The sequence below is a fragment of the Nakaseomyces glabratus genome, chromosome F (assembly GCF_010111755.1).
Source record: "Nakaseomyces glabratus chromosome F, complete sequence".
NCBI lineage: Eukaryota > Fungi > Ascomycota > Saccharomycetes > Saccharomycetales > Saccharomycetaceae > Nakaseomyces > Nakaseomyces glabratus.
This window is the reverse complement of record NC_088956.1, coordinates 185997-208935: the sequence shown is the minus strand read 5'-3', so window position 1 is coordinate 208935 and position 22939 is coordinate 185997. Positions and strand designations below refer to the sequence as shown.

The following is a 22939-nucleotide window of genomic DNA, read 5'->3' as shown; positions in this document are numbered from 1 at the left end:
CAAATAGGCTAAAATAAGTTAAAGTTTACTATATTTGCCATTGGTTGGTCGGATGAAAGTATGGTAAAATATGTAAATCTTATATCATCATAGATCTATATGTTTCACTTCGTTGTCCTTCAAAGTTTTAAACCTGTAGTGGGCATCCTTGAGGATGTGAGCTAGGTTTTTCCTCTGCTTCAAGAAGTTGAAGTAAGTATCCACTTCTCCGTATCTCGTAGTTGTGAAGTTGAGGATGCCGCCTGCATTGGCGCGATTGAGAAGCTCTAGATGTTCAAGCATGTTATCGTAAGGCGTAGCTCGAGGTATCGTCACTGAGCCTCTGTAGATATTGTAGTGTCGTTTCAGTTTCCAGAACTGCTGGCCTTGCTCCAAGTGATGCTGCCTTGACAAATCTTTATCTAAAGTTATGGTGTTTGGAGCATCTTTACCTATAGCTTCATAATGTGTAAGAAAGAAGCTGTCTCTCTGTCTGATCTGTAATTCAAGATTCATTGTGGTTGCCTTGTCAAAGGATAGCCCTTGATATCTTTTCTTCTTCTCTGAAGTATTAGGCGTGAACCTTTTAAAGAAATGGGGCAGCGAGATTGTTCCAATAGATTCTAATGTAGTAAGCTGATCCCTTGATTTTTCGAATTTAGTGCGATCATTAAATATTGATAAGGAGTCGTCTTCGATCTCGTTATTAACCGATACAACGTCATCATAGCCACATGCTCTTACTCTATTACTACTATTTTGATTTAGTTGGACACCACAATCTCTACAAAGCATATCCTGAGCCTCTTCATATTCATCAGAACTAGTTGTTACTGAACTCGAATCGGAACTTGTCGTAGATATACTCCCTGATCTAGTAGATTTAACTTCGGTACCGCTGGCAATCTGGTTCTTACCATCAAGGTCGATTTGACTACCATTATTAGCTTTTACCTCATTGGTCGTTATTTTTGTACCTTGCTGTTGAAATTTATTAAAAGTGGGTGGTAATCCAGGAGATTTAGGAGAAATCAGATTAAACCGCTGAGAATCAAGGTATAGATTTTCTAAATCAGGAGGTAATATGCCGGAACCTTCTTCCAATGCCGAACTAATTATCGGAAGGCTGTGAGTCGAGGTGACGGCATTACTGTTCTTGGAATCATGTTTATCTTTTTGGTGATCCTTCTTTTTGAGTTTTCTCTTCTTTTTATTGTTCTTTTTATTGTTCTTTTTCGAATTCCCCTTTGTGGATGTATCATTTATAACAGATTTCACTTTTGAATCCTCAATTTTGGATGGCGAGATACCAACCTTAGTATCAAAAAAAGATATATGACTTTTATCAGCTCTTCCACCTTTTATAGATAGACCACACATACTAAGTAATCGTGAGTAAACACTGAACAGAAAATTCAAATTTGAATAACCGACATCATACCGTTTAGCTAAGTTGATTGGTTGTGTTAGCAATATTTCTGCAGGATACTCTAATCTGTGATAGAAACAGTATGCTTCAAAGGGTAGAGATAAATACTCGGGATATTCAGATGATGTTGTATCATTTAGTGCTTTTGTCTGTTTCATGCAGTATTGTAAAATTAAATTGTTATCAATGATACCACTGTTTGAATTATAAAAACAAGTCGACTTCTCATTACACTGTAATTGACATACCTTAAATAATTCCTGACTTACGTTCTCAAAAATAGTTCTTACAGAGTCATTAAGCAACATTTTTTCATAGTCCAATTCTTCATGAACAATCGATAAAATTACCAGAGATATTTTCGGTATTACTACTTCCCAAATTTTCAAAGCTAATTGTTCTTCTGGTTTGTAAACCTTAATTTCTACCCAATTTATATCCTTGAGTTGATCAATTATGATTGAAGTTACTGATCCTTTTCCTTTCGAAAGTTCAGCTTCAGCACTAATTGAATTCCTCAGTAAAACTTCATTTTTGCTACTCAATGCTGGAGTATACGATAATCCAATACTTACCAAACAATGCTCATCGTTCACTAGAGCATATGATCCTAACGATAATTGCCGGCATTCCATTTCACATACTATTGATATGACACATTTACATTTATTCTCAAAATATCTTAACACAAATTCTTCCAACTCTACCCCATAGCTCCCATTCACAAATATAGTAGTATTTTCGTTTGAGAATTGTGAGAGCACAGTGCACGTTTTCGCAAGATCTTCAAAGGAAATCGCAGATATTATCATAGCATGAATTTCTCCTAGTGTATGATATTTCCTATAGTTTTCTAGTTTGTATGGAAGCTCATCAATATTTCTTGTAAACACTTTAGGCGTATAAAAATTAGCGCCAAGCTTTGTCGTCTTCCATGCAATCAGACCGTCGCTCGAAACATACGGTCCAATCAATATAGTAGTTGAACCAGCAGAGTTCAGTCGCCATGCAAGGAATTGGGTTGCAGGTGTGTCACCTACAACAAGACAAACATTTTCCTTGGACATTTCATTTATGAACTTTGTGACCTTCTATATTATACTTTGGATCTCTATTTGCGCTCGATATTACAGTAATTCATTAGAAAATTATTCTTTTACAAGTGTACTATTAATGTTACATTAGATCCATGGTTGGAATACTCCTTTTTGTATTACATATTACCATTGCCATACACTTTCATGCTTGACACTCATCGATCACAAAAGAACTCTATATGGTGACGTAATGAGTGATGAACTCTATAGCGGGTAATAGTGATTAGTTTTACAGATATATGAGTAGATATATTCTTTCATAGTATCGTGATATGCAATTTCAAATCCATTTCATATGCAGATAAGTTTTGAATTTTTTTGTTTTTTTAGTATAACTTTCGCCAAAGCAAAAGCAATTCGAAGCATCAAACGGTTCATTCAAGATCAATTTCATAAATGAATGTGGTGTCAGTTGCTGTACCTTGCCACCCTCTGTTACCACTAGTACTGATCATAAATCTACAAGTTGGATCAACATATATGTTAGATATAGCACCACCATGGTGGCCTGGAACAATAAGGAATGGTGACTTTGATTTCTGTTCAGCCTGTCTTATATCAAATAATCTTATGTTATCTCTTGAGGCACACAATATATGAGAGTTATTTGGCATTGACTGGATACATGTCACCGGGCCAGATATGCTTGGTAGTTTTAGAGTACTTTTTGGTTCGGATGGCATTCTTAAACTGAATTCTTCGACGCACGCGTTTCTTCTTCCTGCATAGACTGTGTCACCATCTGTACCCCAACATGCAGATTGACACCAAGGTGGAGTTGTCGAACTCTTCATCATGTTTAGCACAGGTGCGGTGTTTATTCTACGGTCCCATATTTGTACAGAACCATTTAAGCCTGAGGTCATGAACACGGATTCATCGTATTCGATTTTGAGTGAGGATTTCGAGATTTCCTCGAGTTCCGATTTGGACAGATTAGTGGGGCTTTTACTATCTTGTTTTTCTGTCTTTGGAGAATTACTATTGGCCTGTTGATCTTCTTGTTCGGCTACTTTACTCTCTTGGCGCTCATTTAAATCCTCTATGTTTTCCACCGCGTCTTTCATTTCTTCGTCCTCCTCTTCATCATCTCCGAATAAAGAGTTCATCTCGTCATCCTCCTCAGCCTCTGCATCGCCATTACCAATTGTGCTCTTATTATCTCCTTCTGCGCTCGGCATTGGGTATTGTTCCTCGGGCTTTCCAAAATCTTCTACCACCACAGACGAGAACAACGGTCTGAACTCTAGTGATGACAGTTCAGAGTTTGCACCTTTGAATTCGTTGGATATCGAGCCCGTACCGTTCAAATCCCATTCTAGTATTTTCTTGTCCCAAGAGCCACTCAAGAACTTAGTCTGGTCTGCGCCTAGCTGTAGTAAATTGACCACGTTTGAGTGGCCGTTTCTCTTTGGTCCACCAGGGTAGAAGTAATGGCCTATCTTTCCTTCCATGTAACGTACACCTTGCAACGTGATGCCACCATTTTCCAAGCCGCTCAGCAGGAAGAGACACTCGTCGTGCACCGCCAGGGAGTTCACTGGGCTCACTTTCGGTATATATTCCTTCCCGTTCGCTGTGGGTGTGATCTGGGACTTCTTCTGAGGGATCTCGTTCTCCCAGTAAGACTGCAGGATACCTGCATACTCTATAGATTCTGCAAGGGAGTGTTTCTGTATGATGGTCAGGGTAGTTTTCCCCTCCAGAGTTCCCAAAAGGTCGAATTTCCGTATGTACCCGTCGGCACCTCCGAGGAATAAGTTGCGAAGACCCTTTGACACCGCGAGAGCGTTGACGTCTGTCTGGATCGGTATAGCCGCAAACGGGGAGATGGTGTAGCTCTGCGCCAGCTTTGAGTTCAGACGCATCTGCTTGTAGTAGTTGTAGATCTTGTCGTTGTCATGCACCACATGGTTGTCGCTATCGTCCGTCTGTTCTTTCTTACCATTGCCATTGCCATTGCCATCTGCCTCGTCCTCACCGTCACCATCATCTCCATCGGCATCCTCATCTCCATCGGCATCCTCATCTTCACCTTCTTCACCTTCCTCACCTTCCTCACCTTCCTCGCCGTCCTCATCGCTGTCGTCCTGCTCCGCATCCGCATCCACGTCCACGTCCACGTCGTCCTCCTCTTCCTCCAGGTTCTGGTCCAATATATCGTCCACCTCGTCCATGTTGTACTGTTGTGGCCCTGGATTGAGCCAGTAGCAAGGCTGATAGCCCTTTGCCGCTGTTATACAGTGCGGTGTGGGCTGCCCCCGACGAAGGCCCTTACTGGCACCTTGCGTAGAAAGTATTATTACACGTAAACATCATGTGATAAGTACAAAGCGATATTAATATTATCCACATACACGAAGCAGAACATGATCAACCGTCCATCACTACAATTACGACACCATTACCTAAAAGACGAAAGGGGCGCCCACTGAGAGCACTAGGAGATAGGGGAGTTTAGTAAGGGGGGAGGGAGTGTCTACGGGCGTTTGTGAGTGTGCTGGGTGGTTGTGGACTAGTGAATTACGTTATTCTCTCACTGAGCGTGCTGGTGTGCTGTTCTGTAGGAGCTGTTCTGTGTGTTATTAGAGTCTTGGGTAAGGCAACACAGATTTACGTAAATATTAGAGTAATATTCGGCAGAGTGGTGCGGGTGTTTCTCTGCAAAGGTTCCCACTAACAAAAAATTTATCATCCGGCCCAGAGAGCCCATCAATAGAAGCTCATCGAAAGTAGCATTACGCTATTATTATACCATTAGTTGAGTGGTAGCGTGGATTAACGGGAGATGTGCACTTCGGAAAAGGTATAAATAGGGTCCATGGTTGCTTGGAATGTGGTTATGGTTTCTTTTCGGGGAGTTAGAGAAGAGGGAGAATACCAAGAGACACAACACTCTAACACAGAATACCAAAACTGAAGACTACAATTAGAAGAGCGATGACTACATACAGATCCATCCAGAAGCATTTCATGACCTTCGAGCAAGAGGAAGGTGTTGGTGCGCGTGTGAGGCGGTCCGTTGGTACCATGAAGCAGCGCATGTTCTCGCCATTCCTGATGCTGGACGACTTCTACGTGAAGCACCCTGCCGGGTTCCCAGACCACCCTCACCACGGGCAAGAGACCATCACCTATGTGTTGAACGGTATGGTTGCACACGAGGACTTCACCGGTGCCAAAGGTGTGTTGGGCAAAGGTGACTTGCAGTTCATGACTGCTGGTAAAGGTATAGTGCACAGTGAGATTCCTGTGCAGATGGAGAGCGGCGAGGCGTGCCACGGTTTGCAATTCTGGGTCGACTTGCCAAAGGATTTGAAGTGGTGTGAGCCACGTTACAGAAACCTGCGTGGTGACAAGATCCCAGTGGTGAGACCTAACGAGAACTTGACCGTGAAGGTCATCAGTGGTAAGAGTTACGGTGTCGACAGTGTCAGAGACCTGGCCTACACTCCTATCCACATGTACCACTACTTGACCAACAAGGCCGGCACACAGTGGGAGCAAGAGTTCCCAAAGAACTTCAACGTGTTCATGTATGTGATGAAGGGTAAAGTCAGTGTTGGCGACCAAGTGTTCCCAGAGCACACTGCCGTGTTCTTCAACACCGACGGTGATGCTGTCAAGGGTGAGTTCGCTACGGACGATGCGCAGTTTGCCATCATGGGTGGCCAGATCCTCGACCAACAGACCATCCAGCACGGCCCATTCGTGGAGACCGACAGAGAGAGTCTAATGAAGGTGTTTATGAACTACCAGTACGGTATCAACGGTTTCGAGCGTGCCAAGGGCTGGCAATCCTCGATCATCCACGGTATCACCGAAAAACAGGTCAGAGAGAACGAGGCCAAGGGCTTGTACAAGCTAGATCACGAAAGAGATTGATTTTATATATAGAAAGAGCAGGTATCTCATATAGTTATATAACAAGTTACAATATTTATTATTAATGCAAAAAACATAGTGTAATCCAAGAAAAAGTGTATGCAGTGTGAGTGTATGCAGTGTGAGTGTATGCAGTGTGAGTATATGCAGTGCGAGTGTATGTAAAGAATGCAAGTACCATAAGAATGCAAGTGTACAAGCATATGTATGTGTAGTACAACTACAAGTAGTACAAGTAGTACAAGTATAGATGTTATGTATATCATGTGACAGCGTCTGCAACGATATACTATACGACTTCGTATAGTATTGAACGGAGATAAGGTATACGACCGTATAGAGACTATACGAGTGTGCTCTTTGCGGATCCCCCCCCCAGCGAGAGCTGCTAGAGCTGAGAAAAGTCTCTCGAGAGCTGCGAGAGCCTTGAGGAGAGATGAGGCCTGGAAGAAGAGCTGATCTCTCTAGAAGTGAAAAATTTCATCCCATTGTCTGGGCCCATACGACCGTTACATAATTGCCCAGTGCAGCCATCGGTTTTTACCTATACGTGGGAACTACGAGAACAAGAGCTAAGAGTATAAATATTGGGTACATTTGTCTTGCATTTCAGATAACCTACAGCCAGTAGAAGAAAAAAAAAAAAAAACAGCACTAAGCTTTTATACAAAAACAAATAATGGATTTGGTGTTGGAAACTTTGGACCATTACATCTTCGACGATGTGTATGCCAAGATTGCGCCTGTTGAGTTGCAACGTGGTATCGACGACTCGTTGGTCAATGCTTTGTCTCTGAATAAGATCGTCTCTAACTCTACGCTGCTGCATGAGACCTTGTCTATCACTAACTCCTTGAAGCGTGTGAACAAGGACGTCTACGGGTTGACTCCCTTCTTGTTTGACTTCACAGAGAAGACCTACGCGTCTTTGCTGCCAAGAAACAACCTGATCAGAGAGTTCTTCTCCCTGTGGGCTGTCGTCACCGTCTTCGGTCTGCTATTGTACCTGATCACCGCCTCTTTGTCCTACGTTTTCGTCTTCGACAGAACTATCTTCAACCATCCAAAATACTTGAAGAACCAGATGTACCTGGAGATCAAGTTGGCTGTCTCTGCCATCCCTACTATGTCCCTCTTGACTGTCCCTTGGTTTATGCTAGAGCTGAACGGATACTCTAAGCTGTACTACGATGTCGACTGGGAGCACCACGGTCTAAGGAAACTGCTGATCGAGTACGCCACTTTCATCTTCTTCACCGACTGTGGTATCTACTTGGCTCACAGATGGCTGCACTGGCCTCGTGTCTACAAGGCCTTGCACAAGCCTCACCACAAGTGGTTGGTCTGCACTCCATTCGCCTCCCACGCCTTCCACCCAGTCGACGGTTACTTCCAATCCTTGTCCTACCACATCTACCCAATGATCCTGCCTCTACACAAGATCTCCTACTTGATCCTGTTCACCTTCGTCAACTTCTGGTCCGTTATGATCCACGACGGTCAACACATGTCCAACAACCCAGTTGTCAACGGTACCGCCTGCCACACCGTCCACCACTTGTACTTCAACTACAACTACGGTCAGTTCACCACCTTGTGGGACAGATTGGGTGGCTCCTACAGAAGACCAGAGGACTCCCTGTTCGACCCTAAGCTAAAGATGGACAAGAAGGTCCTAGAAAAGCAAGCTAGAGAAACCGCCGCTTACATCCAAGAGGTGGAAGGTGACGACACAGACAGAGTCTACAACACCGACAAGAAGAAGACCAACTAGACAGGAAACACCGGTGTCTCGCGCACACATTACTTTTCCTACATCATAACTCTTTCATGACCCATTTATTTTTGATTTTTCACCTACTAAATGAACAATTACTATTTTTTTTTATCATGGTTTACCTTTGCAAAACTATCAAAAAGGAAAAAGAAATACAACCACTATAGACTCTTTTTTTTTTCAACTTATCTTTTTGTTAATTTATTCATTCATTTCCAGAATTACTTTTCTTTATGTCCATTATTCTGATGAGTTATTTTTTTCCTCAGAGAAAACTCAAGTGCTGACCTGGGTTCTCATTATTTTTTATGGCAACAAATTAACGCTTATATATGAAAGTCTCTTACGTATCAAGAACTATACACAATTTTTTATATACCAATATGAAATAGAAGTTCACTCAAGAACTATTTACTCAAATAACGGTCCTCTTTATCATGTACTGACCCTCCTACACCAATCATCGTATGCAGCTATGGCTTACCAACCTTTGATCTGCGATGCGCATTACTTCTCAAAATGTGGTAAGCTAAATTGAGTCAGGAACTTAGCTTGCATATAGAAGGTCACCCGTGTAGTCCCGGCCGCACTATACCCAGTTCACACGCTACTTGAAACACGGGATCAGCCTTGTGCCTCAAGCGACTCGCACTTTCTACTCCTCGCCTCCACAGAGGCATATAAAGACCGCAACAAATAGAAGCACACGATATATTCAAAGGGAGATGGCACTGCACAAGTCGCTGTTCCGACGGCTGAAGAACGTGCTGCCGCTGTCCATAACCATTGTGCTGCTGTTCTACTACACGTTCCGCAACGAGATAGACATCCTGAACTCCTTCGCCGAGACAAACCACGTCCCTACCACAGTCGAGACTTTGCAAACAAGCGCGAAGGGAACTCACGAAGAACTGTCAGTCGATGACCTGCTGGACAAGAACAGGTTCTACCCGCTACTAGTCTCGAACAAGGACATCGATCCGTTTCAGGACCCACGGCTGCTGACTAGCAAAGGCAGGATGGGCGCAAGGATATACCCAGTGCTTAATAAGGTCGAAGTGCCAGTACACATGATAAGCTCAGAGAAGGTCGCACCTATTCAATCAGACAAGCTTGTACAAGAAGGTGCCGCGCATGATATGCTGGATAGAGTACGAAACCTCTTCTTGAAATCGTATAGCCAATTGAAGAATCAGAAAAACTTGTATGAAAACCCATTGAACTGGCCAATTGACCTCATCGACACCCTAGACACACTGCACATTATGAATTTGACGAATGAATTTGATGATCTGGTTGATAACGTGATAGCTAAGATTAATTTTAAAAACCCTACTATATCGATGAAAGAAGACGAAATAACATTTATTGACGTAGCAGACATTTCTCAACGTGTGCTTTCGAGTATGATCTCCGCGTTTGATCTTTCCAAAAACCAAGTCTTACTGAACAAAGCACGAGACCTTGCTGACTACCTTCTGACAATTTTTGACACACCAAATGGGTTGCCGCTAATAGATTACCCTGTTAACTCGAAATTGGTAAATAGATTTCCTTACAGAGAAATTAATCCAGCAAGGCTGACATCCATGACCGTTGAGTTTGTAAGACTGACGCACCTTTTAAAGGAGGATAAATACTTCAACGCTGCATACCATATTTATAAGACAATTGCCGAATCTACAGATCAATTTGCTATTAACTATCTCTTCCCAAATATTGTGGATCCTTCTGGATGTGAACTTTTGACAGATGATGAAATCAAACAAGGCAAGCACCTAAAATCCAATATTTTGAAAACCATTGATGAAAATTATAAGTTTGCATTCTGTAAGCAAACGAATGGTCTTGCAAGATCGGAGGTAAAAGTTGTGAGGGATGTTGACAAAGTAATCAAAACGCAAAAAAGAAAACAGGTTATTACACTTGATGGAACCACTATACCTCTATATCAAAATTTAATAAAGATTATGCCGATGTTGAAAAATCATGATATATTAAGGTTACACGAGATTACCTTTGAGGAAGAAGATGGTGTCATTGGAAAAAGAGATAAGATAGTAGCTTCAAAGGAGGACAATTCTTTGCTGCAGGAAAAAAACGATGTTCGGTTATTATCTTCCAAAGGATTATTTTTTGGCTTGATGCAGCACGTCCGCGACTTAATGATTTACAGACCCATTACTCCATTGAAATTGGATAATGGTGAAGCACCTTTATTTTTAAGTTCAATCGAAACATATACGAGATATATCCCGACTTCTAATGAATTGGAGATTGAAATGTTAAGGCAGTTTGACCATAAATCAGATGCATGTTCTTTTGCTAGTATGATGATTTATGGTGCAAAGCTGTTTGAGAAAGAAAAGGACTTCGATTTCCAATTATTGGGGAAGGAAGTGAATCATATAGCAGCTGAGCTTGCCGAGAGTTGTTATAAACTATCTAAGGAATTTAAGGGCTATTCTCCTAGTCATATTCTATTTGATCCGTGTCTAATGAAGGAGAAAGAAGGGCGGTGTATATTCGATGAGAATGAAAAGATACAGAAAATAGTAGGTGGATACTACAAAAGTGACATAGCATCAAGTAGTGATGAGGAAGATGTGGACACAGATAAAGACCATCATTTAGCTGTTAAAGTTAAAAACGACAAAAATTCAAATACGAAAGCCAATAGCAAAGATCCTCAAAAAGAGTATTCAAGAAGGGTTATGTTATTTTCAAAGAAGGAATCCCCAGGTCATTTACTGAAAGATGTAAATAAAAATTCTATTGATGTGGGATCTAAAAAGTGGAAAAATCATCCAGATTGGCCTTTATGGCTAAATAAAATGGATCAAAAACACCTGTTGGCCTCGGATACAATTCTTTCAATTTTGCATATGTATCGAATCACTGGTGATTCGATTTGGAGGGACAGGGGTTTTGATTTATTTGAAGAGCTAGAACGATCGATAGATTTAAAAGCAGCTGGTCCTAAAGGTTTATGGAAATTGACAGAGGAAGGTCATACTCAAGGTGAATACCCAAGCACATGGTTATCTCAGACCCTAAAGTTCTATTACCTGCTCGGCAGTAAACCAGATGATATCTCTCTTGACAACTACGTAATATCAATGGGTGGACATTTAATAGGAATTAACTAGTACAGTTTTCCTTTGCATTATTATTTAGCATGAGTTAAATAACTTAAGTATTTTGTAGATAGCTAAGATTTAATTTGTATTGCATACACTAACCCAGTTAGTTATTTGAATCCAAAGAATGTAATTTATGGAAGTCCAGCATTTGACGACATATTTTTAATATACGTTCTAAATTAATTGATTACAGTTTTGAGGTAGTGTTAAAAGATAATGAAATCTTTGTCTATTATACACAGTGCTTTAATCTATTTGTATTTATTTTTACATTAGTTTAAGATTGTATGTGTTGTCATGAATAAAGGAAATTTATTGTCTTAGACAGCTAGAGGGTATTCAGCAGTCCAGTCGTAAATTTCTTTCTTCAATGGAGCCAGTTGGTCGGCAATTTCGTCGACCTTGGCCTTGAAGTCCTTCAATTTGTTGGCTTCCTTTGGCAAAGAGCTCTGGGTCTGTTCAGCAAACTTCACAGCTTGGTCAATGTAACGTACAATTCTGTGGAAGTCTTCTTCGCCCATACCTCTGGTAGTCATAGCTGGGGCACCAATACGTACACCACCTGGGACCAAAGCTGACTTATCACCTGGAATAGAGTTCTTGTTCAAGGCAATGTTAATCTTTTCACAGACATATTCAACACGAGCACCATCGACACCCTTTTCTCTCAAGGAGACCAAAACCATGTGTGAGTCGGTACCGTTTGAGACTAGTCTGTAACCTAGAGTTTGGAACTCATTTTCTAGAGCCTTAGCGTTCTTTAGAACTTGAGTTTGGTATTCCTTGAACTCTGGAGTAGCAGCTTGTTTTAGTGCGGTGGCCAAAGCAGCAATGGTATGGTTGTGTGGACCACCTTGGTGACCTGGGAAGACAGAGAAGTTAATTGGGTTCTCCAAGTCATATGGAATTTCCTTACCAGTCTTTTGGTTAACTGATCTGATACCTCTTCTGAAGAAGATCATTGCACCACGAGGACCTCTTAGAGACTTGTGAGTGGTAGTGGTAACGATGTCAGCGTATTCGAATGGAGATGGAATGACACCAGCGGCGACCAAACCGGAAATGTGGGCCATGTCGACCATTAAGTAAGCACCACATTTGTCAGCGATCTCTCTCATTCTCTTGTAGTCGATCAGACGACAGTAAGCAGAAGTACCAGCAACTAGAATCTTTGGTCTGTATAGGATAGCATTCTTCTCCAAGGTGTCATAGTCGATGATACCAGTTTCTGGGTTGACTCTGTATGGGAAGGATTCGAAGTAGGTGGAGACAGCACTGATCTTTCTGTTCTCAGTAGCGTAACCATGGGACAAATGGCCACCATCTGGCAAGTATAGACCCATTAATCTTTCGTGGGGCTTCATCAAAGCTTGATATACCTGCAAGTTAGCTGGAGAACCAGACAAAGTCTGAACATTGACACCCCATCTGTCTGGAGTTACATGGAAAGCCTCCAAGGCTCTCTGTTGACACAGTCTTTCAATGCGGTCAATGTGTTCGTTACCACCGTAGTAACGAGCACCTGGGTAACCCTCAGAGTACTTGTTACATAGTGGAGTTCCCAAAGCATCGAACACAGAGGTGGTGGTGAAGTTCTCAGAGGCGATCAAGTCAATGGAGTGCTTTTGTCTGTCGACTTCATCCTTGATAATCTGTTCAACTTCAGGGTCAGTTTCACTTAGATGGCCACTGACCATCTTCAAGTGCTTATCAGATAACGCATAAGGCATGATTGGTTATATTAAGAGCTTGTGGGGTTGTTAGATTGTTCCGGGAACGATAATAAATCTATGGTCGATTCTTTCTACAATTAAGGCTAGAGTAGTTTCAGACTTGTTTCACAAATTTAAAACACTAACCTTTATATATAATTTTTTTTTTTTTAATTCAATAAAACTAATTTATTAATCGAAATTAATACTAATTCTGCCAATCCAAAGCTAATTACACAATTAATGAGAGAAACACAGTCAAGTTATTACACTTTACACATACACAGTATCACTTAAATTTTTCTGCAAAGCAGGGCAAATAATAAAAGGGAGACCTATATGGCCCACAGTTAAACTACAGCAAAATGACTCCATCACACAGCCATTTTTCTTTTAATTCTTTTCGTGAACTCACTTATGATGATAACAAGTGACTGATTCTCTCGAAGTCCTTGAGACAGAGACAATTTATCACTTCCATTGGATCATCTCTCGAAGACAATCACAATCAGTTCACAATTTTTTTTTCACTTGCAAATAATGTGAATGAAGAATGAGTTTGACTCTTTGCAATTTATTCCCTTCGAGACTTCGCTTGTACACATTTCACGTGGAAGGTGTGTTGTCCTTTTAACACACCCCACCATTATATTATGCACCATAATGTCATACCCAAATACACAATGGTGGGCGATACCATCGATGGGTTCATCTTGAAACTAATGTTGGTCATATTTTAGCTTTATTTAATTATAATTTGCTCTTGGTTTTAGTGCTTATATTGTCGAAAAGGGTTATTGACTTCTCTATAATATGAAAAAGGGCAAGCAATTACACTATTAGAACTATAAAATATATGTAGCAGTAGCATTTTATTGACATTGTTTCTTCTGTGGTTGATCTATAGGCTCCTCAGAAGGTCTTTTCTCATTTTGTGACTCCACGAATTCTTTGGTCTCTTCTTCGCTCTTCAAATAATGATCCATGTACCATTGTAACTGGGAGATGGACTCTAGGATGTCGGACTTGGCGGTGTGGGCGGCCTCTTTCTTTGGAACCACTGCTGTTAGTGATGGATTGTGTCTCCTGGCCACTTCCATGATCGAACTGACGTCGACAATTCTGTAATGTAAGTATTGTACAACTCTTGGGAAGTCCTTCAACATGAACAATCTGTCCATGTGAACACTGTTACCAGCAAGTATCCCAACACGCTTCTCAGGGATCCATTTTTGCAAGTAATTTAACAGCTCTTCTTCAACTTGCTCTTTGGTCTTTTTACTAGCTAGGACCTTGTCCATTAAACCGCTGGATCCATGGTGATCCAAGCACCATTGGTCCATGGCATCTAGCTTCTCCTTGGGGCAATGCACAACACTTTCATAGCATTGTTCTTTGGTCTCAGTGTCAAGATTCTTGAGTTCACCATCTGTAACTATACAGCATATCTCGATAATCTCGTCGTTGACATGATCAAGACCAGTCATCTCACAATCGATCCAGACAAGTGGTTTCGTGTTGCTAGTCTCCATCTTCCTTAACTTGGGCTTTAGCAAATATGGCTGTGACTTAGCTTGTGTTCTGCTTAGATAAGATAAGGCACGACCTATACCGCTTCTAAACATTAACTGTAATACTACTTCTTGACAATGCAAGTTTCAACACTCTTCACTCATTTAAGTTCATAATTTCCCTCACGAGCTCTTTCCCTTATCTTTTAACTTCCTTTGCACCCCTCTCTGACCTGATGCCTATCGGCACATTATTGATGCTGATACTATCTACATAAAACTATACATATATTCAATCTTTACCGTTAAGTTGTCCATGATACAATTGATACTGATGCATTTTACTCAGTGAAATCTTTTTGTGGTCTAATCTAATCTTCAACTAGAATCGCCTACACAGCTTCAACAAGATGGGCAAAAAGAAGTATGCCGAAGGGCGTTGGTCGCACAGACGTTATTCGATGTGATATATTTTATTCAAGCATCTTCATGTAGCTAATCCATTATTACTCACTTGTAGCTTTACCTCAATTATGTCTATAGCTCATCGCGTTCTTGAAATTTTTTTTTTCAACCGTCGAGGATTTTTGAAAAATTTTCATTCAAAATGAAGTATATAGTAATAGCAACGGTATTACTGAGCGATTGCTATTCGAGGATCGGCTGTCTAGAGACCATAGATATATTATAATTAAGGATGCCTACCGTTTCTGTGAATAAGCAGCAGTTGTTTGATCTGCTGGGCAAGAACTACACCAATGATGAGTTTGATGAGTTGTGTTTCGAGTTCGGTATTGAACTGGATGAAGATACCACTGAGGAAGCATTGAAAACCGGTGAAGAACCAGAGCTAAAGATTGAAATTGGTGCCAACCGTTATGATCTGTTGTGTATTGAAGGTATTGCCCAATCTTTGAACGAGTACCTTGGTAGAAGCTCCACTCCTACTTACAAGTTGACTGCGCCAACCACAAAGCTATACATAGAAAAGTCCACTGAGCAAGTTAGACCATACGCAACTGCTGCGATCCTAAGAAACTTCAAGTTCACAGAGAAGAACTACGCTTCTTTCATCGCCCTGCAGGATAAATTGCACTCCAACTTGTGTAGAAACAGATCGTTGGTTGCCATCGGTACCCACAATTTAGATTCTATTCAAGGACCATTTTACTACAAGGGTCTAGCACCAAAGGAGATTAACTTCATTCCTCTAAACCAAACTAAGAAGTTCAATGGTGAAGAATTGATTGAATTTTACAAAACCCCAGAACAAAAGAACAACATTGGTAGATTTGTGCATATCATTGAGAACTCACCAGTCTACCCAGTTATCCTAGACTCCAACGATGTCGTCTGCTCTTTGCCTCCATTGATCAACTCTGAACATTCTAAGATCAACTTGGAGACCAAGAACATTTTCATTGAAATTACCGCCAATGATAAGACCAAGGCTGAGATCGTTCTAAACCAAATGGTAGCCATGTTTTCTCGCTACTGTGACGAACCATTTACCGTGGAACCAGTTGAAATTGTCTCTGAACACAACGGTGAGTCCCGTATGGCTCCTGATTTCTCTGAGAGAAAGATGGATGTTTCCATTCCATACATAAACTCAGCTCTAGGTCTGCAACAAACACCAGAAGAAATCATTCAATGCATAAAGAAGATGTCTCTACATGGTGAAGCATCCAAGACAGACGAGGCTGTTTTACACGTCACTATCCCAATCACAAGACCAGATGTCCTGCATCCATGTGACATCATGGAAGATGCTGCCATTGGTTATGGTTACAACAACTTGCCAAAGGGTGAAAAGCTATCAAATGCTAACTTCATTGCTTCTCCACTACCTATTAACAAGATTTCAGATATTTTCCGTGTGGCTTCTTCCCAAGCTTCATGGTTAGAAGTTCTTCCACTAACTCTATGTTCTCATGACGAAAACTTCAAGTTTTTGAGACTAGAAGACGACGGTAAGCAAGTGGTAAAACTAGAGAACCCTAAGACACTTGAGTACCAGGTCGTTAGAACAACTTTACTACCAGGTATACTGAAAACAGTTAAAGAAAACAGAAAGCACTCTTTACCTATCAAGGTCTTCGAGACTGGTGATGTAGTTTTCAAGAATGAGGCTCTAGAGAGAAAGTCATACAACGAGCGTCACTGGGGTGCTATTTACGCCGGTAAGAACTCCGGTTTCGAAATCATTCAAGGTCTTCTAGGTAAGATCATGCAAACTTTCCGCACCCAGTGGGTTGCCGACTACGGTAAGGCTTCCACCGGCAGAGGTTACTGGATTGAGCAAGATGATACCTTGGCTACATACTTCCCAGGCAGAGGTGCCAAGATCATGTTCCGCAGCAAAGAAGGTGAGCAAGCTAAACAAATCGGTCACTTGGGTGTCCTACATCCAGAGGTCATGAGCAACTTTGAGGTCCCATACGCTGCATCCTACGTTGAATTGAACGCTGAAGTTTTCTTGTAATACAAATCAATTTAGTTATTGGACCTTCTATCCCATTATATACAATCATAACTATAGAAAGTTTTTTTTTTAAATCATTGACATTTTATATGTAACTCTAAAAAGAATATAAACTTTATAAAGACATAGAACTCAACAATTAGTATAACGAATGCACATGAAAAGATATCTAAAAGCGGCGCCTATTGATTATACTATATGCCATAAATACTGTTTAGTGCTACTAGCTGCGGCTTAATGCGAAACGCTCATATTTAACAGAAAGATTTGTGACTGCATTATTAACTCCCTACACCACATATAAACATAAATCTCCTAATTGAGTAATTTTTTGGCATGTTATCTTTTTGTGGAAGAAATTTTTCAAAATTTCTGGGAAACGCACAAACGGCCCATTTCAACCTTTTTTCATGAAAAACTTCCAGGAAGTTAAAGTATAAAAGACTCGATGACTTTGACACCAATTTTAGTTCGTATTTTCGAGTTGATTTTATACTTCTCTCTCAGGAAAAACCACAACACAATAACTAAATAATAAGTAACAATGGCTCCAAACGTATGTGCAGTTTAAATACTGTGAAACTACTTTATGGAGGGTTTATTTTCATTTAATACTGCTTTGACAAACTCATGTGGATATGAAATAAAAAACTATACTCGGACGGATTTACAAATCCCATTTAACTATGGAGATAAAAAAAGCCTAATTTTCCAACGAATATATTCATATAATCGGATATGGATAGATGTTCTTGGACTGTGTACTTTAGTAATGTTGGAACAATTAGTTTTGCTTCTAATATGCTTGTACTAACTATGCGTTTTTTTGCTGTATTTTAGAAATTCACAATATGATGTGATTGTTAATAGCAGTAGAAAATGCGATACTTCCCTTTTATGGAATAACGAGATTATCGTTACTAACAATTAATTTTTTTTTATTATTTCATGTTATGCTATTATCTAAGTTTGGTTCACGCTGTAAGTTGTAAAAGTTGTACGGATACTTTTTTAACTTGGTAGAATAAGCCAGAACGAAGATACTAGTTATATGTTAATGAGATAAGTGAAAGAAATATCTTTATTACAGACCGCTAGAAAGCAAAAGGTTGTTAAGACCTTCACTGTTGACGTCTCCGCTCCAACTGAAAACGGTGTCTTCGACCCAGCTTCTTACGCCAAGTACTTGATCGACCACATCAAGGTTGAAAACGTTGTCGGTAACTTGGGTAACGCCATCACTGTCGAAGAAGATGGTTCCGTTGTTACCATTGTTTCCACCACCAAGTTCTCTGGTAAGTACTTGAAGTACTTGACCAAGAAGTACTTGAAGAAGAACCAATTGAGAGACTGGATCAGATTCGTCTCCACCAAGACTAACTCTTACAGATTGGCCTTCTACCAAGTCACTCCAGAGGAGGAAGAAGAAGATGAGGAATAAATTAATTAATAGAATCATAACAATTTAATTTGTACATTTTATCTTTAATTAATCTTTCTGCATTTTTTTTCAACACCTTTTTTAGCATATATATTCAGCATTAATCTTTTTTTATCAAATTAATAATAATAGTTTCTCAAAGTTCTAAATTGAATAAATAAAGTATTAATCGATATCATATTTTAAAAACTTACGAAGCTGAAAATTTTATGTTAGAGTAAGTAACTCCCCCATATTTTATCTGCCAAAAAATTAATCATATATAAACAAGGCATCGCAAATCGAGTGTGGGAAGGCAATATTAACAAGGACAAAATAGGTATACAGGATAATACACTAACTATGTCAAAACAACTCCCCATTACATTTGATGGTGAAAATCTTCCCCCTCAAGAGACAGTTGATCTATATGCCACTACTTTTGAAAATGAATTATCTCCACTTAATGAAGAAACTTTAAAAAGCCAGATACAGGCTGTGAAAGGTCTTCTATACAACAGAGACTACCTTAATGCCTTCGATGATCAGATCAATAGAGCAGCCTATGTAAGCAGATGGTCACCTTCCAGGTCACTGTGTTACACGACGCTATTCACACATTTGAAGCCCGTATATGAACTGCTGTCACAAGGCAGTTCACATGTACTATGTGTAGGTGGTGGAGCAGGAGGTGAACTGGTTAGTTTGGCCAACATTTTCACCATGGCCAATGTCTCCGATAATGCATTTGATGGAACCATGAAGGTTGATCTCATCGACATAGCCAACTGGGATGATATCATTCAGAGGTTAGTGACTTCAATTAACACTAAATGGTTATACCAGGCAGATAGAAGTCAAAGATTCATGGTAAATTTCCAAAATAAAGATGCCTTGATGATGAATGATATTGAGTTACTTGGTGACTTGGATTTAATCACCATTCTATTTACTGCAAACGAATTATTTACAGAACAAAGAGCTCCCACATTACAATTCCTACAAAGACTAAGTAAGCATTGTAAGCCTGGATGCAAGTTGTTGATTGTAGAGAGTGCCGGAAGTTACTCTCATATCACCATGCCAAGCGGTAAGAAGTTTCCCATACAATTCTTGCTAGATACTGTTCTTGTTGGTACTTCGTCATCTCAAAAATCAAAGAAGCAGGATAGAGAAGGTGATTGGGATTTACTAGAACAAGACGACAGTACCTGGTACCGTGGTGATACAAAGGTTATGTACTCTCTAAAGCTGGAAAACATGAGATTCTTCTATAGATTGTACCAGCATAAGTAATTCTTAATGTGCCAAAAATTGGAGAGCATTCAAAATATTAGCATAAAATCACTCTTGCATTGTTATCTTACATATTTCTGCATTATATTTCTAAATTAATTTGCATTTCTTCTCTGTTAGCTCTATTTTGAAGCAATACTGTTATCGAGACTATTAAATTTTTTGAGAGGCTGATATTAATTACTTGGGTCTTCAGTTCCTATTACTAGCAATAAAAATTTACTATGGACTGCAAAGACTATTGAGCAAAACAAGGTGAGTTATACTACATTAATTATGGACAATGGGTTCTCTTGCCCAGTACACTATTATCTTGATCGTCATGTGACCTATATGTCCGAAAAGGGAAATATCTCAAATTTTAACCCAAATAGAGCAAAACAAAGTGAAGAAAGACAATAGTCTTCTCATAACAGGTATGAATGAGATAGATAGTGGCATATTAGCTTATTCAAATTTGGCAGGAAGTATAGAATATATTGGTGGCTACATATAGAAGAAAACAGCATAGCTAAACTTTGAAGATCAGGCCGAACTGACTCGCAAATTAAATTTAACTTATAGGGCAAAGCTTAATAAACATGGCTCGACAAAGATCGGTAGCACCTTTCCTAACTGTGTTGCAATCAAGGATAAGACAACCTCAGTTTTTCTGGTTTCTTGGGCATTTTATGGTTCTTTACCATGGTCTAAAGATTCATCTGCGGTTGTTTGGTGTTAAAAACACCCAGTACCACTACAGGTGCTGCCTGGCGTATCTAACCGTCACATATGGTATAGTGTTATACCAGTTTGTAAAAAGTGGACAACTCGATTTTCAGTTTGCAACCATACGAAGAAGGCTACTAGAACTTGATACATTACAATATTTTGTGCTTCTCACATCGTTGTACATTTTGTCATATGGGGGTTTTATAGACTTGAACATCCTCAACTCTTTGCATATTTATTCATTTTTCCACTGCCTTAACTATTTCAAGGAGAACTTACTGCCATTTATCTCGTTGATACCGGTACAGACTAGAACAACTCTGAATCAAAGTATTACATTCTTCATTGAAAGCAGCAATAGACTATGTCTTCGTATTGCCCATGATTTCGAGATGTCATGTGTGTTCATGCTAAGTGTACGTGCTATATTCTATGCGTTATCTGCACCTCTATACCCAACAAAGTGTCGGTTAATCGGTGCCTTAATCTATATTTGGTTTTTCAAATTGAGATATATCCAAAATGAACAACTGAGGAAAGATGTGGATGACAAGATCGCAATGGTGGAAAAGGCTCCATTTATGATCCAGAATCCCCAATTGCAACATTTGTGGTTTTCAGTGAAGAATACATATTTGTATGTTCTAAAGGCAATGCCTGTTTAAAGTAGATGGGTCTTATCAAGCATATGGGAATGAAGAATTTTAAGGAATTTCCCCCTACATACAAATTGATTTGATATTGCTTTACCTCATGAGCCATAGAAAAGATTATCGAACTACGGATAATGGTATAGATGTTGGTGTTCTACCGAGATAGATCTTTGGCTTGCGTACTGGTGTCGTTATAAATGTATTAGAAAGTTGGTTTTGTATATATTGTTCCAATTGTTTTTCCTTTCGTATTATTTCTTTTTATATGTAATTTTTGAAATAGCTGGAAAGTTGGAAAGTTGTTTCATAAATTCTATTACCTGTATTTGTACTTAACTTTATCGTCACCACGCTTCTCTCTTTTCATTTGTCTCTTGGACTTAGTTTCTTCAGGCATCTTGTCTGGGATGACTGGTCCTGGGGTAGATCCAAAGTATTGCTGCTTCAAGGAGTATAGCTTGTAGCCGACGTAGATTGGGCACAAGAGCAGCAAGTACCACCATTTGTTGGTATTGAAGATAATTCTACCAACATTGGCAATGATACTCAGATAGATCAAATCAAACATGTACTCAGTCATACCACCAGCTTGGCTCAAGTCCATACCTTCACGCACAACTTTCCCCTTGCTGTCATATTGCGGCCTACCAGTCTTCTCCAAAATGTAAAGGCATGCACACATTGGCAAATTGAACATCACAAACTTGATATATGTGTTGTTAGAGCCCAGTACTGTCCTCAAGAACGCTAAGACCAGCACGGGTCCAGCAACTTTGTGCAGAGTGTTCAAAGTATTGCTATTGGAAGCAGCTTGTTTCTTAGTAGCTTTGCCCGCCATGTTCCTTGCTACTCTTTATGTAATATGTTGTAGTTGTAGTCCTCAATGGGAAGCTGCAAAGTCTCAACTTCAATGTTTCTTGTGCTAAAAGTCATCCTTTTGTCTTCAAATTAGCGATTCCTTGAAATTTTGACAAAAATTTGGCGAAGACTGGCATTTTAAGAGCTGAAACTGTAGTTATAGGACAGTGTTGGGACGTCAAGAACTTGTTAAAAGCCATAGAGGGCAGTGTGTCAATTGATAAATGTATTCCTTGTCGCAGCGTATTAACCAGGTGTTCAACGTTGCCGTGCTTTATGGTGGTGTGATTGTTGTTTTGGTAGCGCTGGTATCGCAATGGCAACTGATCCATGACAATGCGTTTGGGTTGAGTTCCAGCATTGGTGGTGTTTCTCCTAGTTTTAATGTTAGAACCAGTAGGTACTATGGTTCTGTGAAAGGTCAACCAAAGGAGAACATGAGGATTGAATTTGACTTAGATGCTGACTTGTCTCCGCTATTCAATTGGAACACGAAACAAGTATTTGTATACCTAACAGCTAGTTATAACGGTACTGAGAAGGCTAGGGGCCATACAGTTAACACTGTTACCCTTTGGGATAAGATTATTAAAACTCCAAAGGAGGCAGAATTGCATTTGGAGCACGCTAAGGGTAAGTACCCGGTGTGGGATTTGGAAGACAAATTTTCAGGTAAAGACCTTACTTTTGAATTGCAATGGAACATTCAACCATGGGTAGGTATATTGACCTTTGGTCAAACTACTGGAAGCGAGGTAGTAAAAGTTGAGCCAAAAAAGAAACCTTCCCCAACTCCTAACGCTGACGCTAGTCAACAAGAACAGCAACAACAGCATCAGCAACCAAAGAAGAAGAAGAGGGTGCCAAAGAATGCCAACGCATGAAGGATAGCGAAGTAAAGAGTATGCTTTTTACTCATTAATTAGAACAATCTATTACTATCAAGTAACCGCTATTGATTCTTCTTTTGATAGAGATTGAAT

At 39.9% G+C, this 22939-nt stretch overlaps 13 protein-coding genes across 13 annotated transcripts; 8 read left to right on the top strand and 5 right to left on the bottom strand.

Annotated features, from left to right (window-relative positions):
* Nucleotides 1-87: 87 nt before the first annotated feature.
* Nucleotides 88-2475, bottom strand: OSW2 (Osw2p; the record flags this gene model as incomplete). Its single annotated transcript, XM_446053.1, has 1 exon — nucleotides 88-2475. One exon carries the CDS (start codon nucleotides 2473-2475, stop codon nucleotides 88-90), a length of 2388 nt encoding a protein of 795 aa, XP_446053.1.
* Nucleotides 2476-2879: 404 nt separating this feature from the next.
* On the bottom strand, nucleotides 2880-4682 carry SPT8 (SAGA complex subunit SPT8; the record flags this gene model as incomplete). The annotated part of the gene is made up of 1 exon (XM_446052.1): nucleotides 2880-4682. The coding sequence occupies one exon, from the start codon at nucleotides 4680-4682 to the stop codon at nucleotides 2880-2882; it is 1803 nt and encodes a 600-aa protein (XP_446052.1).
* A 763-nt stretch (nucleotides 4683-5445) lies between these two features.
* Nucleotides 5446-6390, top strand: GVI51_F01573 (pirin family protein; the record flags this gene model as incomplete). The annotated part of the gene is made up of 1 exon (XM_446051.1): nucleotides 5446-6390. The coding sequence occupies one exon, from the start codon at nucleotides 5446-5448 to the stop codon at nucleotides 6388-6390; it is 945 nt and encodes a 314-aa protein (XP_446051.1).
* Nucleotides 6391-7069: 679 nt separating this feature from the next.
* Nucleotides 7070-8164, top strand: ERG3 (C-5 sterol desaturase; the record flags this gene model as incomplete). The annotated part of the gene is made up of 1 exon (XM_446050.1): nucleotides 7070-8164. The coding sequence occupies one exon, from the start codon at nucleotides 7070-7072 to the stop codon at nucleotides 8162-8164; it is 1095 nt and encodes a 364-aa protein (XP_446050.1).
* A 728-nt stretch (nucleotides 8165-8892) lies between these two features.
* Nucleotides 8893-11316, top strand: MNL2 (putative mannosidase MNL2; the record flags this gene model as incomplete). The annotated part of the gene is made up of 1 exon (XM_446049.1): nucleotides 8893-11316. The coding sequence occupies one exon, from the start codon at nucleotides 8893-8895 to the stop codon at nucleotides 11314-11316; it is 2424 nt and encodes an 807-aa protein (XP_446049.1).
* Nucleotides 11317-11630: 314 nt separating this feature from the next.
* Nucleotides 11631-13040, bottom strand: SHM2 (glycine hydroxymethyltransferase SHM2; the record flags this gene model as incomplete). Its single annotated transcript, XM_446048.1, has 1 exon — nucleotides 11631-13040. The coding sequence occupies one exon, from the start codon at nucleotides 13038-13040 to the stop codon at nucleotides 11631-11633; it is 1410 nt and encodes a 469-aa protein (XP_446048.1).
* Nucleotides 13041-13894: 854 nt separating this feature from the next.
* Nucleotides 13895-14647, bottom strand: REX2 (Rex2p; the record flags this gene model as incomplete). The annotated part of the gene is made up of 1 exon (XM_446047.1): nucleotides 13895-14647. One exon carries the CDS (start codon nucleotides 14645-14647, stop codon nucleotides 13895-13897), a length of 753 nt encoding a protein of 250 aa, XP_446047.1.
* A 583-nt stretch (nucleotides 14648-15230) lies between these two features.
* FRS1 (phenylalanine--tRNA ligase subunit beta) lies at nucleotides 15231-17018 on the top strand (the record flags this gene model as incomplete). Its single annotated transcript, XM_446046.1, has 1 exon — nucleotides 15231-17018. One exon carries the CDS (start codon nucleotides 15231-15233, stop codon nucleotides 17016-17018), a length of 1788 nt encoding a protein of 595 aa, XP_446046.1.
* Nucleotides 17019-17562: 544 nt separating this feature from the next.
* On the top strand, nucleotides 17563-18459 carry RPL22A (60S ribosomal protein eL22; the record flags this gene model as incomplete). The annotated part of the gene is made up of 2 exons (XM_446045.2): nucleotides 17563-17574; nucleotides 18109-18459. The coding sequence occupies 2 exons, from the start codon at nucleotides 17563-17565 to the stop codon at nucleotides 18457-18459; spliced, it is 363 nt and encodes a 120-aa protein (XP_446045.2).
* A 342-nt stretch (nucleotides 18460-18801) lies between these two features.
* Nucleotides 18802-19734, top strand: BMT6 (25S rRNA (uracil2843-N3)-methyltransferase; the record flags this gene model as incomplete). Its single annotated transcript, XM_446044.1, has 1 exon — nucleotides 18802-19734. One exon carries the CDS (start codon nucleotides 18802-18804, stop codon nucleotides 19732-19734), a length of 933 nt encoding a protein of 310 aa, XP_446044.1.
* A 581-nt stretch (nucleotides 19735-20315) lies between these two features.
* PER33 (Per33p) lies at nucleotides 20316-21110 on the top strand (the record flags this gene model as incomplete). The annotated part of the gene is made up of 1 exon (XM_446043.1): nucleotides 20316-21110. One exon carries the CDS (start codon nucleotides 20316-20318, stop codon nucleotides 21108-21110), a length of 795 nt encoding a protein of 264 aa, XP_446043.1.
* A 304-nt stretch (nucleotides 21111-21414) lies between these two features.
* On the bottom strand, nucleotides 21415-21936 carry SND2 (Snd2p; the record flags this gene model as incomplete). The annotated part of the gene is made up of 1 exon (XM_446042.1): nucleotides 21415-21936. The coding sequence occupies one exon, from the start codon at nucleotides 21934-21936 to the stop codon at nucleotides 21415-21417; it is 522 nt and encodes a 173-aa protein (XP_446042.1).
* Nucleotides 21937-22180: 244 nt separating this feature from the next.
* SPC3 (signal peptidase complex subunit SPC3) lies at nucleotides 22181-22840 on the top strand (the record flags this gene model as incomplete). The annotated part of the gene is made up of 1 exon (XM_446041.1): nucleotides 22181-22840. The coding sequence occupies one exon, from the start codon at nucleotides 22181-22183 to the stop codon at nucleotides 22838-22840; it is 660 nt and encodes a 219-aa protein (XP_446041.1).
* Between the last annotated feature and the right edge of the window lie 99 nt (nucleotides 22841-22939).